Raw genomic sequence first — 25,770 nt, forward strand, 5'->3', positions numbered from 1 at the left:
CCTTTCAGTATTTTACCCCCCTTCGCACACCTTCCTATGCTCACTATTGGGAAGCCTTTTGTAGTATTCTCCAGTGTGTGTTTCCAAACCTTTTGACTGATCTCCTGTTATGAAGCTTCTGCTTCTGGTTTTTGACTTTTGGATTGTTTTTGGATATCTCTTGTTACTGGACCCTCTGCCTCCCTTATCGACCCAGCCTTTGGATTTTGTCTTTTGGATTGTCCCTTTGCTACTCTGTGGCCTGTGGGATTCTAGTCATGCATAAGGATCCTCCTATTCCACGTATAGGTAGAAAAACAAATATAACATCAGAAAGACAGAAGCTATTTCTAAAATATACATACTGTGATTTGATGTTGGAAACCATACATAAACAAGTCATAAGTAGAAACTGCAGAGAACTGCTTTTGTGTGGTGGGTAGTTCCATTGGTCTATCATTAGGGCCTTAAAGACTTGTCATAGTTCATTTGGTAAAATCATTAATTGGATAATTGAATCATTCTTTAGTTTGTGTTTAGTTAATGGGGTATGTCTATTTAAGGGTATGTCACTGGCTGGAATAGGAGAAGATGTTGGTTTTGAATAAGTTCTAACCTTGCAATATTAATTACTATTTTGTTGAAAGGGGTTCAGAGAAATGAAAAATAATATAATTATGAAAATCTCAAATAAATTTAAATATGAAATGGTATTAACAAAGGCTGTTTTGTGTATTTTATTAATTTGTGTCCCCAAAACTCTTATAACAGAAACAGTGATTTTCTACAATATAAAATTGAGGACAAGAGGCACTTTGTATACAGTGATATAGGAATTGGGAACAAGATACCCAGCCACGTTGCTGAAGCTGAAAGCCTGCTTTTTCTAAGAAAGGGTTGCATAAGAATCAATTGAATCAATTAGCTACTAACAACCAAAGGAACTGGACTGACCAAATATGAGGTTTCTCATTTATAACTACTCTGTGTTTTTATGTTAGCAATAATACATACTTCAGTCTTGGAATCTGCAATAATTTAAGAAACTGGAAAAAAACAATTTACTCAAAAGTCAATCTTTTTCCTCTTTAGTTTTCTTTTCTTACTGACTTGTTGTATTGTCAGGCATGAATATACTAACACATCCCAAGTATCTGTTTTTCCCAAAAAAGCTTATGCATGGTTACAGTTACCGTCCTGATATATGTATGAAAAAGAAAAACTTGTTTGGCAAGCCTATTGTTTCAAAACCCCCAAGGAAGACATTTTGTTAAAGACAAAACTCATATGCCTCATGAAACAAAGTGTGTCACAATTCAGTATCAATAACATGCATCATCTAAGGAAACAAAATGGGAATATATTTTGAGCACAGAAACAAGTAAGGGCACATACTGTATCTGAAATTGATATTCTTTACATAATCTCCCAATTAACATTAAATTCTACAACTATGTAAATGTGTAAGCCAGTGCATTATATGTGCCGAGCTTTTTCAGGTAACATGGAGGTGTTACAATGTAATATGTCATACACAATATTGCAGCACACAAGAATACATTTTCTGTCATTTTTATTCCACCTTTCACATACAATTATATAACTTTTGTCCACACATTTTATATTATGAACAATAAAACAGTCCAAGAAAAGAAAGAGAGGAACTGTATGAAAATGACCATACACACTTTTATTTTATGTTAGGGTAATCATAGCAAATGATAGAATTCACAACAAATAAAGCATTCCCTTTTAACGATAGGACAGTATGCTTAACTATGATATATAACATTATTATAACAGTAAAATATAACATTATATTTGCTAATATGCAAAGAAATTGATTGCTTATACCCCATGTTCATTATAAATTAGAAAGCTTGGTATTTAGAATTGGGGAAGGTGTCTGTTTGATCTTGACCTCCTTTCTAGTAAGGTTACTGGGTGGTATCAGAATTAGGCAATCGGCAGCACAGTGGTTAGTGGTTAAGTTGAATTCTGGACCTGGGGTGCTGTCTGTGTGGAGTTTGTATGTTCGCCCAGTGTTTGTGTTGGTTTCTTCTGGGTGTTCCTGTTAAAAGACACACTGGAATGTTAATTGACATCTGGGGAAATTGGCCCTGGTGTTAAGTGTGTGCATGTCTGTGTGCTGGGGTCCAACAATATGAAGGAGCTTGAACTTTTTTGCAAGGAAGAATGGGATAAAATTGCAAAGTCCAGGTGTGCAAAGTTGCTAGAGGCTTATGCACACTTACCCAACCAGGGTGTTGTAGGTTTTTTAATGTAATTTATTTTTCCTAATAATTATCTATTTTTTCTCTTGAATTTTGTTGGTTGCAAGGTCACATTAAAGATGGAAAAATGTCTGACATGATTTATCTTGATTTCTGGCTTTACATCACAAAAACCTGCAATTTCAATAAGGGTGTGTAGACTTTTTATATCCACTGTAGTTTCTTTTGATTTCCTTACACATTTTCATAGTGTCTTATGAAGCCCACAATTTTAGTTTATGAAGGCATCACCTCATTTTTAGGGGTCCCTCTTGCTCTGTGGTTCTCTATCCTAGTCATGTAGGATATTCCTCCAGTGTCTTTTGGTTTTGATCCAAGTGAACTCTTAATCACTGTATCGCTAGTCGGTCCTGTTAATTAAACATCATGTTTGATTAGACATTTTCACCCTGCACTCAGTCCTTGTTATCAGATACACTCTGCAGAAGGTATATCGTTGCCAACCACATCAAGAAACAGCTCCACCTTCCTCCTCAATGTCCATATGGAGGGATTTCTGTATTTTTTGTGTATCTGTGAATAAGTGAACAAGTAATGATGTATACAGTGTATTAAACCCTCCCTCCCCCTAAAACAAATCACTCCGTGATCTGCGGAGGCTAAGTCTTTTCCTGTACATTCCACCCGCCAGAAAGAGGCCATGTGTGAAATAATCCTGTGCAAGTCCTTGAACAGAAAACATTTCTTGATGACCAAGAATGATTTATGACCATAAATCATTCTGATTTGGAGACTAACTGATAAAGAACGTGTGGAATGAAAACCAAAAGACCCAGGGGTCTTCCAGGACAAGGGCTGAGAACCACAGCTGAGGACATGGCCTTCACAACATCCTCAAGTACAGTAATACCCGAAATAAATAGTACACGTTGCTAAAAATAACTACACTACTGAGATTATCTCTAACCCTTCCATTGCAATAATATTTTTTTTCAGACACTGCACAATTAAAAAGTATTGACATAAATATTACTATTCTGGAGAATTATGACATTATAACACCATTATAACATCGTTATAACAGTAATTGTATTTTTAACTCTTATCACAAATTCCAAACCAAATACGTGATAAAGCTCAGATTTAAACCAGGCTTCAGCTGAGTGATTTTTGACAAAACTGTCAATTTCAAAATGTATACTGTAAATGTTACATTTATAGAAGAGAAAAATGCATTTTAGCCTTCCAATACACAAGGAAAAAATCAAAATGTGAAATGTATAAAGATGCTTAAACTGTTTGTTTTAAAAAATGTCTCGCAAGTGTTTTGTGTTAATGGGAAAAAGAACAACCAATGGTAACAATATTGGGTAGTGATTTGATTGATTTGGAAAATTGCACTTTTTCTTCAGATTTCCTTCTACATTTTCAAGTTGTCTTATGCAGACAATAATTTTAGTTCAACTCAACTGTCAAATAACATCATTATAAAAACTATGGTGAAGAAATGAAAGCAAACAATGATCAATTCTTTGATTTCACTGTATTTTTGTTGTTGTTTTTGTTTGCTCACAAACATTCCTTCAGGTGTCTCTCCTGGAGCTTTGCTGTGTTCTCCACATGTCACTCTCTTCAGGCAGCACGTGTTACTCAGGCTCAATGTGCTTTTGTGTTAAGCTGCTTATGTGAACATTTATAGCAGTTACCTCCAAATTATCATGAACTAGCCCCATCGAACATGAAAGGCAAAGTTCCCCATTTTTAGTGCTTCTGAATTTGTATTGCTTTTGTAAGGCTTCCCTTTGAAATGTTGGTCATTTGATCAAAATATAAAACCACTTACAGTACATACTGTATATCATAGAAGAAACAAGCTATTAGTTTGCCCCTAAATGTTACACAGGGTTACTGGATACAGTTTTGGGGAAACTGGATGAGAATACTCTAGACCGATTTCCGTTGAAAATTATTTCTGACCACTTGTACACTTTTAGATAAAAATTTAATGAAACCTGAATTCATGTTGTATCTCACACTAATCATAAATACTTTGGTAAAGTTACTTTAAATGGGTTTCCTATATAATGTAGTTTAAAATATCTTGTTGTTACCGCCTCTGTTTGGGGTCTTATGGTATTGGAGGATGGAAATTTTAATATACAGGAAAGGTTGGTGAGATTCATTAGCAAACGTACTTTACTCAATATTGAACTGCAAGTGAAAAAGAAACACCACAGTGTCTGAACACAAACAGATAGAAGTATATTGAGATTTGTAGGCGAGACAGTGAAAAGACTAAAAAAAACTGGCATTTCAATCAGGGGACTTACTAGGCCAACAAGCTCCTGTCTCAATAGATGTAATACTGGAGTAGCTTCAGAAGTTGCCATGTGCACCAATGTGTAACCATTGACAGAAAACAAAATGCTTTTACAGTATTTTGTTTCAAGTAATGATTGAAAGACACAGAAGACACGAGACACAGAAAAAGTTAATAATTTGTCTTTTGTTTCTTATTTATCATCCACAAATATGTTCAAAAGCTTGCCTTCTTTCTTCTTTAATATCACACACACACATAAAACATCCCAATGGCCCGGCAAGATTGTTCTGCAGTTATGTAATGGTAATTTGTTTAGATATAGTGGAAAATAACTCATTTACATCCTGCTGAAGTGAAACTAATCTCCAGAGCTTTAAATTCTTTATTCAATACTATGAAAAAAAAATCCAAATCAATTATGTGGGGTTGTAGAGGAAGCATCCTTGTTTGGGACAATTTGGAGCCATGCAATATATATTGATGCATTCTCTCGCTTTCTTGAGACCTGTCTTACTACGCAGCACATCAAACCACGGTATCATAAATGCTGTATAATAGGAAATTAACACACAATGGGGCTCTAACCCAGAGCTTAGAGAACAGGTGAAAATTAAATTATGGAGCCTGGCATCAGTATCACACTCAAAACAAAGCAGATACCCAGTCACTTACCAACAAAGCATTGCAGTGTTGGAAAACCCGAGTTATGAATCACTGCATAAACACCACTGTGACCTGTTTTTAAATTATTTACTATGTGGGCATTATGCAACTATTATTGATTGTAGTGTATTAATAATACTACTTAATAATTGAATTTATTTCTTTGGAATTTAGGTTGTGTGAACTGTGACTACAGAGTAATCATTAATGACCTGTAAGCACATTCACTGCTGGAATCTATATCACACTGATATTTGTTTTGTGATACTTTTTATAAATTGTGTGTGTTCTGTTCTAATTTCCTGTTCCTTGGAAACAGGTTGGTTTGTTCCTTACAAAATCATATTGGAATCAAAATATCTTTAAAAGCAAATCAATTTTTGCTTCAAGAGAAGGGAGTCTTGCCCCTTTGCTCAATGGGTCTGTTTTTGTATGTGTTTGTTGATCATTGTGTTATAAAATTATTTATTGCAAACATGAATTTCAACTTTCTAGTGGTTTTTCTAAAAATTAAAATCAGTTGTTTTTTTGGAAATAAATGCTGTGCACAGCTACAGGCAAAAGCACAAGTAAATGATAAGCATGCCCCTGTTACTACACAAATGAACTCATCTTTTTTTCAGTTCTTTATATCCAGGCTACTATAAAACTAAAATTTTAATATGTCTTAACAGTCCCCTGGAACCCTGAATATTATTCTAAATAATATACAATTTTTAAACCCAGGGTGGCACAATGTTTAGCAGTAGTGCTAACAATTGCACAGCAGTGCATCCCTGCCTTGCATCCCTTGGTTGGTTAAATTGGGATGCTATCTGTATGGAGTTTGTATGGTCTCCCAGTGTTCCAGCTTCCTTCAAAAGTCCAAAAACATACCAGGAGGTCAGTTAACTTCAGAGAAAATTGTCCTTTCTGTGAGTGTGTATGTCAGTGTCTGTAGGTGCCCTGCGTTTGACTGACGTCCCATTCAGTGTGTACCCTGCCTTGCGCCCGTTGCATGCCAGGATAGGCTTTGTCTTCTCTGCAACCCTGTGTAGGATAAAGCAGTTATAAAATGGATGAATGGATTTTACAATCTGGCGTGTTTGAGAGGGGAAGGCACCCAGCTTTAAAATGAAAATAATCAGGCATTTTATCTTCAGGGTTGCAAATGCTAGGGTAATGACTTGGAATGTTATTAGACCACTGTGGTTGGGCAACATTCTGAAGATATCCAGTATTTCCAAAACGAACATATTTTCAATCCAACTAAAAAAACCAAACAAGTAAGTTCTGCCTTACTTGAAGGTCACAGATACACATCAATTTGTTAAAGAAGTGTTGGAAGAAATAATAATAATTATAATTGAAATTATTCTGCATTTGAAATTCACCAAAATCTATGTAAATGGTTTGTTTATTTACTTTTTATTTGTTCACCACAATTACATGAATCACATCCACAGCAAGGAAAAGTAAACAATTTTTGGGAAGTCAAACATTTACTGTACCTTTTCTTTTGAAAGTCTAAAGAAGTATAACAACAATTGTAAAGGAGATGGGTGTTCAGTACATGAGATTTTGCTTGCCTGGTTATTTTTAAAGTGACCTTCTGTAAAAACAGTGTGATAATCTAAAAAAAGTGTAAGCAGTGCAAATTGTATGAACACATGAGTAATGAAATATGCAGCAAGGAGTAAATTATGAAATTAGCAAAGACCCATTTATTAAATGGAATATTTTTTGGTGAGGTTGGCTAAAATTTGCTTGTTTAAACTTTCTGACTAGACAGTAACATGAAGTGTTTAAACTGATAAACTCTCATCAGATACTAATCAGACTAATCAGATGAGAAAATTAATGCATGGAAGGATTATACACAGTACAGTGTGTTAGGAAATGATTTACTGTCACTCAAAATGTCCATTTTTAAGTGTGCATGTGAGTAAAATTGATTGTCACCTACAATACCAAAAAATGTGTGATCCATGATACAATAGTTATACTATTGCAGTCTTTACAAACTCAAGTAGCAAGTTTTATGGATTTTTTTAAACTAAAACTTCCTTTGTTGTATTTAAGGAATCAGTGAAGTAGAAGCGAGGAGAAATTTAATGCAGGAACAACCATGCAGAACATCTACTGTTTCTGCAGACATACCTGCAAGTCAGCACAATGCCTGCTGCTTATACAGGAACAATACAAAACTCCAGAGAGAAAACATTTCTAATGTCATCAAAGGAAAAGGTACATCTGGTAGTAAAACACTTTGCAACAGAAGCCATTGTTGTTTATTCACTGGTAACAATGATATGTTTTTCACGCAATATTTCCACAATAAATTAAATAATATTACTAAACAATAAGCAATATTAGCAAAATTACTGTAACACTATTGCTCCTCAGTTGTTTCCAATCTATGTAATTTACATTAATTTAAAATGTAGCTATAGTGACTCAAATTACAGAATGCAATTTGAACACCATCTTGCCTAGCTATGTATTTACCCCAGCTATTTTTACAGCTACAGTTTTAATTTGGAGTATAGGACACACTCATTACCAAGATAAAAATGCTGGGTGTTCCTTTAAAAATAAGCAGAATAATTAAAGAAAAATACAGTATGATAAATAACAATACAAAGTAACCTCATTTAAATGAGCTCTTCCAGTCTTCTCTCAAATTATTAAGGGGGCACTGATTAAATAAGATAACTTACAGTATGTCACTTTTAAGACTTGTGTCTTTTTGGCAGATGTTTCTGCACAAATTATGCTAGCAAAAAGAAAAATGTTTGTTTTGTTACTTTTTTTCTTTTCAGTATCAAGACCATTATGTTTCTCAAACACATGAAAACAGGTCTTGTCTGCAGTATTCATTATGGCATGCTGTATATTTGGAAATTGGGACTGTGACACAGTATTTTAATATGATTTGTCTCTCTCTCTGCCAGACCTGCCAACTGAAGCATTTTCTAAAGAATTCTAAGGTCACTGTAGTTTTGGCTTTGACAAGATTCTTAATAATGACAGATCCTTAAAGTACATGTCTGAGAAATCAGATCTCTCCTTTAAGATGTGACATTGCAAACTCACAGCAGCTGCAAATTTATGCATTGACATATCTTTTCTTTACAGTTTCATAAAAGGCAAAGATTCAGAATACTTAAGAAGTGCATGCTATTGCCTGCTTATGCTCAGCTAAGAATTTCCAGGTGTGCTTCCTATACATTAAAATATATCAGATTATTTTTGGTTAAGACTAAAATTTGGCTTAGCACAGTCATTTTCTTTGGTGGCACCAGGCTTAAACCAATTGATTGTGGTATCCTTCCTTTCAGTTTGCAGAGGCATAGATTGGAGAAAAGGTGACTTACAGTAATCTGGAGTGAAGCCAATTCTCAGGCCAAATATTCAAAAAAACTGTATAATAGCGTATGTAATGCACTTCACTTTTTACTTTTATACTAAAAGTAAAAGAAGGAAAGAAAGAGTACAGTGTATTACCCACATAAAACCACTTGCCAAATTAAATTATATATTAAAAAAGTTTAGTGAGCAGATAGGTCTGTAAGCAAGTTTTAAGCATGTTGAAAGTCTTAGTGAGTTCCACAGATGCAAAAGCTGGTTTTGTTCATGGTATGGAGCCTGGTCTTTGATAATGTAAGAAGCTCACGCAGCAGATCAACGCAATAAATCCTTAAAATAACTTGGAGATAGACCATTCAATGCCTTAAATGTGAGCTAGAGATTCTTTAAGTCCATGCTAAATTTCCAGTGCAATTTGCGTAGAACAGACGCTATATGCTAGTCCAATGTAGTTCTAGTTCTTGACTCATATCATTCTGACTGTGCTGAAGCCTATTTGGTACCTTAGAGGTTAACCAAATAGGAGCCATACCAACTTAGGGACATACCAATGATATCAAGATTATTTTCCACATGCTCTAGAAGAATGCCATGACTGACAGTTTCAAAAACTGCCAGAAAGAACAGAATATTACAGGACCTACTGCAGAGTCGGAAGCCATCAACAGATCTTTAACTAATGTCACAAGGGTTTTAATTCAGCGCTGTGTCTCCAAAATTCAAGGAGCTCATCAGATGCAACATGAGATTGGATTTGAGCTGCTCCTACCCATGTGAAAAAAGCAGTTGTGGGTGTATAATATGCAATGTTTGTGTGTGGGGGGTGGTGGAGTTTCTGTGTCCTGCCTGGACTTCACAGTGAGTGCTATTGTATGAGGATCCCATGTTCACAGACAGTAATGGGGATTGTCCACATTTGCTGAATCATTGTATTTTCACCATGTCACCAGAAGGGAGTTAAATCAAATTTCTAGCACAGAAGGGTGTATTCTTATACAGTTCTTCTACATGTCTTTGTATTTCTATAAATTGTAATGAATTTCTGTTAATGAAGCAAAATTAACCACAGTTGTTTGAAAGTTGTATGTCAGGAAACAATGATGTACAAATGAATACAATATGTTGCACTCTATAGAAAAAAAATCCATCTGTGAATTAAGGGTTTCTAATCATCTTTAAAGTATGACTAGCATAAGACCTGACTAAACACTTCATACATTTTCATGAACAACTTCAAATACAGGAAACCTCATTAATGGAACCAGTTTACAAACAACAACAATAATGGATATACTGTACATAGGTCACACAATATAGTGTAATATATTCAGATTTTCAGAAAACATTTGATGAAGTATCTCTTAAAAGACCAAGTCTCAAATTACAGGCAGTAAGTACTCAGGGAAATGAGTATGTTTGGATTGAGAAACAGTTAATGAATATGCTATAAACACCATAAAAAGGTGTGAATGATCTGATTGGAGTTGAGTAATTAGTGGAGTACCATAGGGATCTGTAGGTACTGTAACTACTGCTGTTTTTAATTTATATCGGTGATCTACATTCTGGTATAGTTAATAAACTAGTTAAGTTTTCAGTTGATACCAAATTGGGAGGAATATCAAACACTACAGAAACAGTAAAGGAAAAAAAGATTTAGAAATCATTTTAGCTAATTATTTTTAATACAGACATACACAGGGTTTTTCATGCAAGTAGTAAGAACAAAAACTAAAAATGCAATATGAGTAACTGTGCTAGAAGTGGCTTCTTGACTTCTTGGTGTTTATTTTAACATATAATTTACATAATCTATACAATATGGGACAGCCAGTACAAATACAGTATAGTTACACCCATATACTGTATATAGTTAAAATCATAGAGTTTAGTCAAAGGATGTTATTTTAAAACTGTGCAATGTACTAGTAAAGCATTATTTAGAATATTGTGTGCAATTTTGATCAAATTTGCTACTACCCTCTTAAGTCTCAAACAAAGAAGGTCTTAAGGGGACTTGATACAAGTTTTCAAAACCCTCAAAGGCATTGACATCAACTTAGTGTCCTGCTTCAGAATGAACAGCGAAACACAGTGACAGAGCAGTGGCGGAGCAGTGCCACTGTGGCTAAGGATCTGTGCCTGTGACTGGAAGGTTGCTGGTTCAAATCCCAAGGCCAGTAGAGGAATCCTACTCTGTTGGGCCCCTGAGCAAGGCCCTTAACCTCAGCTGCTCTAGGGGTGCTGTATAAATGGCTGACCCTGCGCTCTGACCCCAAGATTCTCTCTCCCTAAGCTGGGGTATGTGAAAAGACAAATTCCTAATGCAAGAAATTGTAGATGGCTAAGAAAGTGACCTTAACACAAAGCAGAGGGCAGAAGTGGCAGCTATGTGGAAGTGTCACACCCACAACTAACCAGATTGCAACATGGAAACATTCTCACTTTTGTTACACTCCAGCCCTGAGCACTTCTAGCAAATTACATTGTTCTGACCAATCAACCAACCAAGGCACTTCACTAACCACTGCACCTTCCACCTCCTGTAATACTTAAAACTCCACTGCCCTCTGTTGACTGCCCGGTATTGGTCTCTCCTTTAGGAGGTCCTTACCTCGCCCTCTCTTCCAAGTTACTTCTCTAGTCTTTTCGGATTTGAATCTCGTCCTCGACCACGTCTACAGCCTAGCCCCGTCTTCAACAACTAAGACACCGCATAGGGTCCAACTACTCGGAAGTGCCTTTAAAACTGGGAATGAGAAGCATTCTTTATGCAAAGGGTTGTGGGAGTGTGGAAAAAGTTGCCAAACCATATGGTTGAAGCTGATATTCTGTCTTTTTTCAAGAAATTGTTGGAGGAAATTCTAAGATCAAATGTAAATGTATTAATTAATCAAACTGGGGATCTGCTGAGGGACGAGTTTCACATTAAATCTACAACAACTCCAAATTCCAAAAGTTTAAATGAAGTTCTTCTTTAATGGCACATTGTGCATCTTCTATGTGAATTTAAACATGGTAACATAAGAAAGACTGTAGATGTCGGTGAAAACTGCAACATCTTGAATATTACAAAACCATATTTTATTTAAAAATGAATTTCAATATAATTTTAATATATACTTTGTAGTCCTAAATAAGATTTCTAACAAATAAAAAAATGGGAAAATCTAAAGTCATTGGTTTGTAATTCTGCTGATACACCACAGAGTTATGCTTTTTTAATGGCTTCCAATAGCATGAACACATAATGCGTAATTTTTATAACATTGATTTTCATTGAGATCAACTTTGTGCTTGGCAGTTCAGTGTCAGTGTTTCATGCCAAGCCTGGGATGCTGTTGGATTGCTTACATGGTTGTTCCAAAAATTTAGTCCTTGAGGCTTATCTTGTTTTTGTTCAATCTAAGCCTTTAAAGAGGCAATGAAAATAATCACTTACTTAATTATGCTAACAGTTTACCAGGTGTAAAATGGAGACTATAAAGTAAGTTTTAGTAAGACCTATAAAACCACATAAATTGTGTCTCTTGAAGTCTAACACCAAGGACGTTTGTTTTAATTAATCTTTTTGTTTCAACAGTTTCAATTACAATACATTGTGTGTTGCAGATGGTATAATTATTTTGTTTGTGTTGCTGTGCAGTCTTTTTAGAGCAAATTAGATGCTGTGGTAAAGACCAAATATGGTTTTCTCAATGGAAGTTGCCAGGACCTTAATACTTCTGTCTCATGAGAACAAGCCATCCAAATGAGACTCCATCTGGCATTTTCTGCTCCATTCCCCTTCATTACAACCCTCTGCACATTATTTTCCACTGCCTGGGTTTTCTACAGTGACCCCTTGTGGCACATCTTGTGGCAATAATAAACACCATACCAATAAGGTGCTGTATATTTAAAATTTATACTGAGTCAGTAAAACCACAAAAATGTTGTTGGTTCCAATAGTAATTTCTTATGTTTTTAATGCCTCTTAGTGTCTATATTGTATATATAACAGAATATACTGTATAACTATGTATGTTCCATTCTACTAAATGTGACTGCATCAGAAGCGATGTGAATTTTTAATGAAGAAATTACTTCCACAAATTGAAAACCCTCTTTATTTTCTGGAAATATCTTCAGTTGGTACCTTGCAATTTTCCATGCTTTATAATTTACATCCTACTTTGCATGAGAAATTCCACAGTGTTTCTCACGATTGTTGGGTGATCTCTACCACTGTAACCCGCTTGATGTCATGTATTTTGCAAAGCTACTGTATGTCATAGTCCTTGGATGCAGAGATTTCATTTTAGTTAGTCAACAGTTAGAAGTTAGAAAATAGAATCAGGCCAACAAACCTGGGAATGTCTCTGTTTTATTCAACCTGTGAACGTAATTGAAGTAATCAGTACTGAAGAAATTAATTATTTTGATAATATGTCAGATCACCTCTGGTTTTAGACCTTAATCATTTGGTAGTTGAAGCATACATGATTATGAACATGAACAACCCACTGAAATTTTCCCTTCATACACCAGAGTTGCCCATCCCTGATATCAACAGATGAGTATTAGAAACACTGACATTGGTTATGTTGTAATGCCTCTCATTTCTGTAATAGATTCTAGCCAACATTGAAATGGGAATATGGACTAGTTTCATTACAATAGATGAAAGGAGTACAAATCTGTGCCTAGCAACTGAAATTCATATAGTACTTTATATATCGACGCTGTAAATTACAGATGTTACGGGTGTGTGTTTGCATTTTGCCTATTAAATGTTACTTTTTTATTTGTACAGTACTTAGCCCAACTGTTTTATTAAGGTCATACAGAACACGTATTTCAGGGGCAAGAAGATTTATATGATCAGCTAACTTTTTTAGACAGTGATAGTCTCAAACACACTCAGAAAACAAGGGGAAATTCTTATTTTATTTGTTTATGTTGAGTGACTAAGATTTCTTCTATTAAAAAAGAAAAAGACAAACCACTTTGGAATAAAAAACATTGTTGACACAAGCAGTGCCCTTACAATGTCATTGTTACCAGATTAGGCTGAACCTGTGGGAAAACAGTTTATTGAAGTCCATTTGCAGTATCCATTTGGCAGTCATCAGTTTGCTATAATTTATAATTGTGCATTTATTCTTTGCTGAGCAGTTACTGTATTTCTCTCTGGCAGGGTACTATAAGGTTCTACACTCTATTGTTTTAAAAGCCAGAGATTCCTTATTCAGAGCCACAAAGGCAAGAGCTGAAGCTGATGTAAAACATCCGTCCATTTTCTAGCCACTTCATCCAATACAGGGTCACGAGGGAGCCTATCCCATCAATCAACAGACGTACTGTTGGCAGGATACACTCTGGACAAGATGCCAGTCTATCACAGGACACACACGGACACGAACACACACTCACACCAGGGCCAGTTTGCCAGAAGCCATTTAACCTACCAGTATGTCATTGGACTGTGAGAGGAAACGAGAGAACCCAAAACAAACCTACACAAATACAGGGAATGTAACGAAAGCGTTCTTCCAGGACCCTATGCAGACGACACAATCTGGAGAAGAGTGAGGAAAACACAGGGAAAAAAGCATGCAGGGGTCAGGAATGAAAACTGGGGGCATGTCCGTGGTACGCAGGTGTTCTAGGGGGTGAGTCCAAGGCAAACTATCCAAAAAGGAGTCCAAAGGGAAATCCAAGATGAGGCAAATGTCCAGAGCCGGGCGGTCCATCCGAGAAGAAGACAAATGGGATTAAAAACCGGAGTGGGATCCGGTGGAGGGTCGGGGGGAAAAAAGGGGGCAGGTCCCAGATTCGCCTGGTACAGAAACCAATGTAGAGCCTGGAACAGAGTGAGCATCTGGCTTTTAAGGTGGGCTGAAAAGGAGGCTGGAACAGGGAGCACAAAATCAACTCAGAAGTGAAAGAGCCAGAGCGCCCTTAAGGGGGAGGGACTACAATCGTGGCAGGAAACGCACACAGACCCAGGGCACTGGTGCTGTGAGGCAGCAATGCTAACCACCGTGCCACTGTGCATCCCTGGTGTAAAAAACAATTTTGTGCAGCTCAAATTAACCATTAGAATGAATTGAAACTCCAGTTTGACCTCTTTTTTTACAGAAATAACATATTAAGCAACCAAAAATATATTTTTTTATTTTTCAAGACTTTAAGCATTAAAACATGGCACTAAACAGATTTTCTCTTGTCTTATCTTTACAAGGTCCTCCAGTGATAGTTGGCATGAGTATAAACATCGCCAGCATCGATTCAATATCAGAAGTGAACATGGTGAGTATACAATTCACTTGTGTATTGATTAAAGAGTATAAAACTGGCCAGAGGGCCCAAGAGTGAATATCATTCCAGATTTAAAAAATTCAGGTAACTCTTGCAGTGCCACATCTTAACTTTGGAGTTTTTTAAATCAATTTAAAATTATATTATTGATTGCTTCCAATGACTTTTGATTCCAAAGTAATTTACATGTGTACCTACTGTATGTATACACCAATGTTTTTACTGAATAATTATCTGAGCATAATCTACTTGTAATCTCATTGTACCAAACCAGTGGTTCTCAAACTTTTTGGACCAAGTACCAGCCCTGATTAAACCAAAGCATTGTAGTGTGCTCTCTGAAGGCACCAGTTCTGTAGGGTTTGGGCATTTACTGGGACAATTATTAATTGTAGCAGTAAATCACAAAATTGATTCTTTTGATGGCTTTAGAATCCAACCATGGGATATAACTCAAACAACGCACACACACAGGTACTGATACACGAGGATACATTTATTAATACATAGAATATGCATATAAACCTATCAGATCTTATCGAGAGGGTTATCAGAATACAAAAGGTGTATATTCAGTCAGTAACAAAGTGTTACACATATCAAGAGGACATACGTTCAGTATATCATTCATTTAGACCGTTTCATAAATGAACTTGGTTATAACTTCTACATTAGATACTCAAAACAAGTACATACCTCTAGGGATTAAATTGATATCAACTGGTTGGGATAACAATTGAATTCTCGAGCTGTAATGCATTGAAGTTGAATACTCATCCAATCTCTGGGGATTCAGATCTCCTGCGGGCACAAAGAAACAGTTTCAGGCTGTTGCTGTCCAATCTGCGCTCTCTGGCTTGGTGCCAGGCTGTGCTGTGCAGCTTGCGACGGTGCGCTGCTGATGTTGGCTTTAACTAGCAAAGTTTGCACAGGAGAAATGATGACTGTGGGTCCCAGCAAGTCAGGAAGAGGACCGGTTCGTTCCTGATGAAGAGCTAGTTCTGAATAGTGATTCAGCCGTCCACAGTTCTGAACTGTTCACGAGGCCTGCTGCTGGTGCTAACCTCGGGTGGATCCTCTGGTTACTCTCTGGCAACCTCCGCTCTAGACTCTTAGAACAAAGGAAAGTTCTGGCACTCGGACACACTGGCCGTTCCGTGGTTGTCCGGGCTGAGTCTCAGGATGGTCAGGAGGCGCGCTGCGAGAATGTCCTGCCCTTGGGAGCCTTCTGCTCCTGGGTCGTCCTGCCCTGGAATTCTCCTTTGAATTCCCTTTAGAAAAGTCCGAAAAAGTCTCTCAGGCCCTCTGTGTTAATAATAATAATAATAAACTTTATTTTATATAGCGCCTTTAAAGGTGGCTTCTCAAAGCGCTTTACAGGATGACAATAACAATAAATAAGAAGACTACAACAATAAATAAGAAAATTTCACAAGACAGGACACAATTATAATTACAACAATACAACAATAACAATAGAGGAGACCGTGGAAGATGGTATTAAGAAGAGCAGAGGGGTGAAGAATGGAACCAGTTAGGTAAAGGCTTTTCTGAAAAGGAGGGTTTTGAGTCTGGATTTGAAGGAGTTTAGAGAAGGTGACTCTCTAATATCCTTGGGCAAGGAGTTCCAGAGCTTGGGGGCATAGCAGGAGAAGGCCCTGTCGCCCATACAATGTAGACGGGCTTGGGGGACAGTAAGGAGGGCAGAATTTGAAGAGCGGAGGTTGCGAGGTGGGGAGTAGGGTGATAAAAGTTCAGACAGGTATTGAGGTGCCAAGCCATGTAAAGCCTTGTAGGTGAGCATGAGGATTTTAAAGTCTACGCGGAATTTGACCGGAAGCCAGTGCAAGGACTCCAGGATAGGAGTAATGTGGACACTTGCACTAGATCTGGTCAGGATTCTGGCTGCTGAATTTTGGACATACTGCAGCTTGTTCAGAGTAGATTTAGATACCCCAGGGAGCAGAGCATTGCAGTAGTCAATTCGAGAGAATACAAATATGTTGATCAGCTTTTCAGCCACAGTTAATGATAGCATAGGGCGTAGTCTTGCGATATTTCTAAGGTGAAAAAAAGATGTTTTGACAGTATGCTGTACATGTGGGTCGAATGTTAAGCCAGAATCGAATATAACCCCAAGGTTTTTCAATTTTGATTGGAGCTCAAGTACAGAGCCATCTACAGACAGGGTTACAGGACTGGCTTTACGAAGTTGATGGGGGGTACCAATAAGCATGACTTCAGTCTTGTCACAGTTAAGATGAAGGAAGTTATGAGTCATCCAAATTTTTATGTCAGAGATGCAATTAGATAGAATAGAGCGGAGTTGCCTGTTTTTACCTGGAGGAACTTCAGCTCGTTCATTGGCTGAAAGTTCCATGGGCATCAGAGTCCCACGTGGGTTACTCGGCCCTACCAGTCCCTGATTGGTTGATCAAGGTGAGATATGAGTCACTTACTCCTGACACTTAGGAATGCAGTCCAGATGTCCATCTGGCACTCCCTAGACAGATAGGCGCCAATGGATGACCATTGATCATGATAGCCAGGCTTAGCTAAGTGCATCCCCATTTGGGAGCTGTCCCTTATCAAAAGAAAACATCTTTAAATCAGCCTGCATGAATAGTTTCTCTGTGGTGCAGCCACATGAGATGGGGCCTCATTTGGGAAAGCCTAGCAACACTTAATTCTGTCTTATTAACAAGCATTGCCGCTACAGCATCCAAGTACCACTTCCAAGTCTTCTTCTCATAGGAGCCCCAGAAATTCTCAATGACCAACATGGGCGCGCACGTGCGCACACACTCACATACATATATAATACATATTATAATAATAAACTTTATTTGATATAGCGCCTTTAAAGGTGGCTTCTCAAAGCCGTTTACAGAAAAAAAACAGGAACAACAACAAATAAAAATAAACAATAAAAAAGCACCATTTCAGTGAGAGGGCAAAGCAGATGTGAATTCATTTTTTGAGCCTTGATACAATTCACAACAGAGTCTAACAGCTTTTAAATCATCAGGCATTTTCTTGACGCCAAAGGTCTCACGGTGGATGTTGCAATACGTCCATTCATTTCTGCAGCAACTTCTCTAATTCGTGCAACTACACCGCTGTGTTCTAGCACCGCTCTAGCACCATCTGTACAAACTCATTTTATCCAGTCGATGCCATTCTCTTCGATAAATTCATTCAGAAGCTGGAATATGTACTCTCCTGTAGTTCCTGTTAGTAGCAGTTTACAGAACAGAAAGTCCTCATAGGACGTACCCTCAAACTCGTATCTAACGTAAACGAGCAAATTGGCCAAATTGACTACAGACTCATCTAATTGCAGTGAAAAGCATCTGCTCACCTTAACGCGCTCTACCAGCGTACTTTTGATATCATCCGCCATTTCAATAAGTCTGTGACTGTCTTTCAGAGGGGGCAGCAGGTCGAGCTGTTTATCAGCTTTTTCTCCACACATAATATGTGTCAGCTCTTTTGCCAATGGAAAATAAGGTTCTTTAAAAATAGTGTGGGGCTTACCTGCTTTAGCAATCCGCAAGCTTGCATTTTTCCCTGTTTCCGTTTCAGGAGTCTGTCTCAGAAGTTAAAAAAAGTTTTTATTTTATGAGCATGGGAGCGAAACAGAGACGCTCTGTGTATTTTTCTCAAATTAACCTAGAACAGTTCTTAAATATTTTTCTATCTATCCCACTTTCCTGTGCTCATGAGATTACCAGTGTTCCTAGCACGCATTTCTATACATTCCTGTGTTTACAACATTGGCATTGTTCCAAAATCACGCACATTCTCCTACCTCTCTATTTGCTGGAGATGCGTTTTTTTAAATACAATTGGTCACTTACGTTCATAGCACGCATTCCTATAGAGTGGTATAGAATTACATTGTAGCTCTTGTGTCCACTCAAGTATTAGCACTCGCTGTATCGTTATACGTAGTCTGTGTATTCGACACGTCTTAAAATAGAAAATATGAAAACCCATCCCGATTTTTCAGTGCACACCGGTCCCGACCGCACAGCGGTCATATGGCATAACAGCTGGCGGCGCTCCGCGTACCAGGAGTGGTACCACAGTTTGAGAACCACTGTACCAAACAGTTAAAAACAATTAAAAAACAAACACAAAAACACCAAAAGGAAAGAGCAGAGGACATCCATGATAAAGAGAGCACTAACTACACTGCATCTAGTGTGCAAAAACACTGCTACACTGACAATCCAAGACAAATCTTCCTTTTATGCAAGCTATGTATTCTCTCAATTTGCACCATTTTATCCAATGACTTTTGTCCATTCTATAAACTTTTTTTTCTAACAAGCACCACCTGGTCCTTATACTAAAGTTATTTTAAATAAATGTTAAATAGGTTATGTTCTTTACTATTTTTCATTAAATTACCTAGATATAAAAATGTGTGTATGTTACAACAAGCAGTGTGTCATTGAGAAAATTAGATTATCTGTGAAAAATAACCTTCCTAAAATAAATATACAGAAGGAAACCTTCATAGTAAATGGTTGTCATTTCCAAGCCCATCAGGCATTTCAGTATTTACTGTATGTTTAGTTTAGCTTGTTTCTGAGCTAAATTCTCTGTTCTTTAATGTTCTTTAAGCCCTAGTTTTTTGGAGGCCCTAGGCAAGATTTTGGAAATCTTCTCTCATCACAATTGGATCACAGTTTTCATGTACACTACTATTATCAGCTCCCAACCCAAACTTAGTTTACTATTTAGAACAATTAATAGATTAATGATTAATTAATAGAATAGTATATAACTAGAAAACATTTTATTAACCAGGTTTAAGAACACATAACAAATAACTTACAAAGAAGAACAAGAAGTAAACATTTTACAAAGATAACATGAAAACATTCACATGAAATGTGAATCTCCTAACTTCTATAGAACAATTCAAGTCATACATGTCTAGTTAGAAAATGTGGCATGTCTGCCACTCGCTATTTACATGAATCTGACAGGCTCAAAACCAAATGAAATGCAAATGCTTTCTCACAGTGACTTGATTTGGTGTACCTCATTTTTTAAGACTTATCCTACTCTTCTTTTCTGGGTTTCCTTTTCTCAGTGCCCGATAGGTACAGTATGTCCTTTTGGAGGACGATGTGCATTTACCAGTTGCAACTATATGATTTTAATTTAAAAGCATTACAACATAGTCTGCAATGCAAGTAAAAAGTCACTTGTAATTTTTTATTTCATGTAAGATGTAATGAAAGTTTAATAACACTGATTATCACAACATTTACTACTTTCCGAAATTAAACATACAGCTTTAATGGAGCAGCAGCTGAAACCGCACTGATATTGTCAGTCATGATGAAGATGAGAGTCATTAACTTATATCAACAGTGAAATAAGCTACTACACTTAGATTCGCAACTAATAATATTATAATTTATAACCAACAAACATTAATAGCCTGGCTTATCACAGCAGCAACAGAAAAAGCCACTGGAGGGAATTTATGTTTTACATTTGTGAACATGCTGATTTAAAAAAAAACTATGTTGTGTTGCCCATTGAAGGCCCCTTGGGGGCCTCAGGGCCCAAGGCAGTCACCTAATTCGCCTAAGCCAAGAGCCAAGCCTGTTTACAAAAACCATAATGCAGTGTAGTAAAGCAGTAAAAATGAATCCCAACCAAAACAACAGTAAAATCATGGAAATCAGCATATTTTGTCTGCTCTGTGCCTTCCTTCACCTCTGTCATAGCTTCATGGATATTGTTTACACAAATGTGTTCTGACACAGAACAATCTGGCTGATCCATGTTTTTTTGTGCGTTTGTGTGTGCATTTGCATGTTGGGTGTGTAGTTGTGTATGCTGAGAGTGACAGGTTGATTGCAAAGAGCAGGGAATTATGTATAGGTGTATCTGTGATTCCAAACCTATTCTGCATAGTGTTCTAAAAAACATTTCCTTATATGCAACTGTTCAGTATTTCCATAGGTACTTTAACTGGCAGCTACACCGGGCATCTGGGGAAAAAGCAGCAGAAATCACGCAATATGTCGTGAAGATTTGTGGAGCTGTGTTAAAGTGTTAGAATTCAGGCACAGTGCAGATTAGATATCACTTTAAACAAAAGCATGCTCTTGTTTTCAATTGCTGTTAAAACATGGGTATTAATATACAAATGTTAAATAATATAATGCATAGCACAAATTAAAATCACTTAATGACTGATTATTATTATTATTATTATTATTATTATTATTATTATTATTATTATTATTATTAGACATAATCTGAAATGACTAAACTTTTAAAGTATGTACAGTCTGTAAAGTAAGTCATTTATTCATTATTTTAATAGTGATTCATGTTAAATGTTAGTAAACATTAGATACATTAATATAAGTATTTATTGCATATTTACGGTATTTGCATTTGACAGTACATTTTCAATGCGTAAGACAAATGCTTTTTGAATACTTTCCAAATTCCACTAGTAATTGTGATAAAAAGACAATGATCAATTACATGAATCATAAGTCAAAATATGCAATTAGCAGTTTCAATTGTAATTGATACATTGTGAGAAGCAGTTACAGTAACTGCATCTGCATACAGTACTTATAGGAATTAAGAGGGTAATTGGAGGAGATGAAGTGCTATGAAATTAAATATTTTATAAACTTTTAAGTTGTCAAATTGTTTCACAAAACGTTTTGTGAAATTACAGTATTTTTAAAAGCAGTAGTTACTAATATAAATTATGATACTGTACATACAATATTTAACTGGGCAGCACAGTGGTACAGCGGTTAGCATTGCTGCCTTACACTGCTGGGGCCTTGGCCTCAATGCTTGGGCTGTTATCTGTGTGGAGCTTAGAAGATGGATGGATAATATTTAACCCTCATCTGGTCCCAAGCTACACAGAAGATAACTCATACACCAGAGAATATATAATGAGCAGTAGTTGAAATTAAGCATTAAATGTTTTTTCACGTATTGTTTGTTTTCACAGGAGAGTTTTCTGATAAAAAATGTGTTTTATATATGAGATGCCAAAACTTAACATTGACAAGGTATCAAAAGCAGTTGGTATAGACAAAATAGCCATATGGCTGATTTGCCTTGAAAGTGTGTGTTAAAAATTAAGAACCTCCTACCCAGTCATTTGTTATTGAGTCTCAAGGAGGAACATTGATTCGCTATTGTTAGTCAAGTCAGCCTCTATCTCCTGTCAATCAAACAAAAGGCATGCTTTAGCTTGTCAATGTAGATGGATTTTGAAATGTGCCAAAAAGGAAAAGAAGATAACTTGTGAAACCAGATACTATTGAAAATGTACAGAATTACCTGGAATATAGGTATTTTCTTGCAATAATTATCTATTTCTACTCTCTCCAAAATAAAAGGGTAAATTTAAATGAAAATGGTTTTGGAAGTGAATACAAAACCTACAAATGAAATCGGTACTGGACCCAATGTGTTGTAAACAAACAAGTTGCTAGATAAGCAAACTTTTCTTCTTCTGTAAAGATTTCCAGCTCTCTTCAGTTTGTTTGGGTGTTTAATTTACATGTGATAAAGATGTGATGATGATCCTCTTTCTCAGCTTAAGTAACATTGCCAGTCTACACCATACACATTGGCAAACACTGTCCCTTGATAACAATTACTTTGTCTGGGAAAAAGAAGGTCAATTGCATCATTGGATGGAAATTCTGGTACAGAATGCCACCTATTGGTCAACCAACAGCATCAAATACAGGAGTAAATATGTTTTCCCTAGGGGCCTTCCATCCCAGTAGTGATCAGAGCAACTGTGCTTAGCATTTAAAATCTGAAAAATGCTGCTGTTAAACCAAGAACTCCCTTATAGTTAATTGAATCAAGGTCTCTAGCATGACCATCAGGAATATTTTGCCACTGTTCTTATTATTTTACTAATATGGAGGACAGAACAAGGAGTGAAATAATTTTCACAAAGAATTCACTGCTCTATTGCAGTTTATCGTGCTGTTCATGATGTTATACGTGTAATGCAATAATCAGCTGTTAAACAGTGATGAACCATTTTGGCACTGTGACACAGAAATACTTAATATCAGAAATCTGGATTATATCATGCTTTTGAAATGTTTATTATGCAACCGCATTTTCTTCTCAGACTTCTTAGGTTCCTGAGATTATTTTTCTATTATAGAAACAATACTGTCCTTTTGTTGTGCTAGTAAGTAGATCAGTTTATATATTTCAAAGGACTATTCCTTGGTATATAATGGGCATCAGTTGAAATTAAGCAATAAATGTTTTTTCAAATGTTCAAGTGTCTTTGCATTAAATATCATAATTTCGATTCTGCCACTAAGTTGATTCCAGTTGATTTATGAACCGGTGTGTTTAACGATCCAAAGTATTTCAATCCTGTTGCACGTATTTCTCAAATACCTACCATATGGACTAACAAAGGGTAAAACGTTAAAAAATAAAATGATAGTCTACATTAATCAATTATTAAAATTCCCCAAGTTAATTCTCCTTTTGTGAAACACATAGCTTCATACTGTGCATTTATAAGTTATAGAAAAAATCAAAGCTTTCAATGCAGGTCTGCCTGTATTTTTCTGGTTTTTAACATTCTACTTTTTACTTTTCTGTCAACAAGAATAAACACTAGGTCAAACTCAGGTTATGGAGGGGTTATAATGACCTGCAATTGAGTCCATGTTTCATCCATAATGCATCTCTTGCAACTAAAAGAACCTGCTTCACCAGTAAATTAGAAATCTGTATTTAAAAATACAAAGCCACCCTGCTCCAGGTTCCCTGAAAAGGCCAATTTTGTAATGCATTCAGAAGCTACAGCAGCTCTATAAATAAAATGAAGTCTGCATAGTGTATTCGTCTTGTTCAGCTTATTCATATGCAGTTGGTCACTGTAGTATGTCTGTTAAACAAGAGGGATGAGGTGCATGGTGTGGAAACTGAACACTATGAAAATGTTTTCAGCGTGTATATCACATCACTACAGAAGATACCCAAAAGAAATGCAGATAAAATTCAACAGGAAACAAACAAAAACATAAATGTTGTGAAAGTGATTAAGTTAATTTTGTGGTTTAGCTGAAATGGAAATACCGTAGATTCCAAGGTTGTGTAAATATAATATTGTCTTTGGTCACAATGATGAAAATGCATGCCCTTGATGAATGTCATCTTAATCTGGTAATTAAGGGGGTAATTCTGTCCATTGTTCATTTAATTTGGATTTCTTTGCCTAGTGATATAGAAAGAGGAGTTCCCACTAATGGCTTTATGAGACAGCATTATCAAAGTGTGCTCAAAGGTCACCTTATAATGTGATTTTTATTAAATGAACAGCAATGTAATAAATTCTTGGAATGTTAACGCCCTGGATTCACGATTCAGAATAACTGTTGTTCCAAAAGAGATTAATGATATGACAAATAAATAATAAAAGCAGATCTTTTACTTGGCTTAGGGAATCCATTTGTTTCGTAATTTATTAAACTCACCCACCGTCTCTGGAGGAATCTTAAATTAAATATACTATAAGTAGTATTCAATATCACAATTGATGAGGATTTATACTGTAGTTTTCCCTGTTGATGAAAAAACAATTCAAGGCACCTAGAGTAGCATGTGTCTGTAAAGTAAGCCACATACCGAGGGTCTTCTTCTTTCCTTCTGCTTTCATTACTCATATGTACAGTATGTGTATGTGACATGCTTACTTGAAAATTAGATAAACCTACAAGCAATGCAAAGTTGCCTTTTCAGGAGAAATTCCTTGCAGTGCCAGTGTAACGTTGTGCTCTGATGCAATTCTGCAGTAAACCTTTTTTAAATCTCATTTAAAAAAGCTTTCATTTCTCTTCCTTTGTCGAGCAATATGGTCCTTTGATTTATTCATTATCAAGTTATTGCAAAAACATCCTTTGTGCTCTGCTGTTTTTGAAGACACAGCATGTTCTTTTGGATTTTATTTTTTTGATTGCAACCCAAGATGTCCGAAGAACCCTTTTAAAAACAATGCTGAATCAGACAAATGTTGTAACTGGTTTCCAAGACTATGAAGTTTACCTATTACAATGCTCATGGACTAATTCAGATTTCATTTTTTTTAGAATTGCTGTAAGAATTGTGGGAATAAAACTGTTTATGTCTATGCAACGACCACCTCATCACTTCTTTAATTGATAATTAGCAAGATCCATATAGCAATTAATGAGGTGGTTGCACTTAAGCAGATTGGAAGGGAATCTGACTATGCTTGCAAAATCTAGCAGACTTTAGAAGTGAATAAGGTGATAATTTGCAATGTTTTAGGATGCTTTATTTAGGAAACTCTATATTTCAAATACTGATCTGACATTGGTCCAGTTTACATCACGTTTACACTAAAGCAATTAGTTTATTTTTGGAGTATTTCTGTTTACAAAAACAGGCTGGAAATGTAGGTCATCTTATATCCAGCTGAATGACTGTCATACTTATGCAATATCCAACTGAATGAAGGCCATATACTGTACAGTGCCTTGCAAAAGAATTCAGACCCTTGCAGTTTTTGCATTTTGTTGTATTAAAGTGTGCACTCATGACACACTAAATAAGTAGTCATTTTTATATATGCAACATACTTCACACATCTGTGGCAATAATAATAAAGAAGTAAGTATTGAATATGAAATAACAGTGGAAAAGTTATGATTGAATATACAGTATATTCAAACCTTTTGCTTGGGCAAACCACATTAAGGTATATACAAATTACATTAATTACTCACACAATTAACCAAATTCCCTGTCTGTGTGTAATAATCTTATTATTAGTATTAGTATTAGTATTAGTATTAGTATTATCTGGGATCTCCAGCTAAACTCAAGCTGAAACTGGGGAAG

At 36.2% G+C, this 25,770-nt stretch overlaps 1 protein-coding gene across 2 annotated transcripts in view; it reads left to right on the forward strand.

Annotated features, from left to right (window-relative positions):
* Positions 1 to 25,770, forward strand: part of gabrb4 (gamma-aminobutyric acid type A receptor subunit beta4) — a 113,716-nt gene that overhangs the window by 48,876 nt on the left and 39,070 nt on the right. For both annotated transcript variants that reach the window (XM_088648982.1, XM_088648983.1), the window contains exon 3: positions 14,774 to 14,841. In XM_088648982.1, coding sequence (XP_088505108.1) covers positions 14,774 to 14,841 — 68 coding nt within the window. The remainder of the gene's footprint in view (positions 1 to 14,773; positions 14,842 to 25,770) is intronic.

This window comes from Lepisosteus platostomus, chromosome 10, assembly GCF_059453375.1.
Source record: "Lepisosteus platostomus isolate fLepPlt1 chromosome 10, fLepPlt1.hap1, whole genome shotgun sequence".
Classification (NCBI taxonomy): domain Eukaryota; kingdom Metazoa; phylum Chordata; class Actinopteri; order Semionotiformes; family Lepisosteidae; genus Lepisosteus; species Lepisosteus platostomus.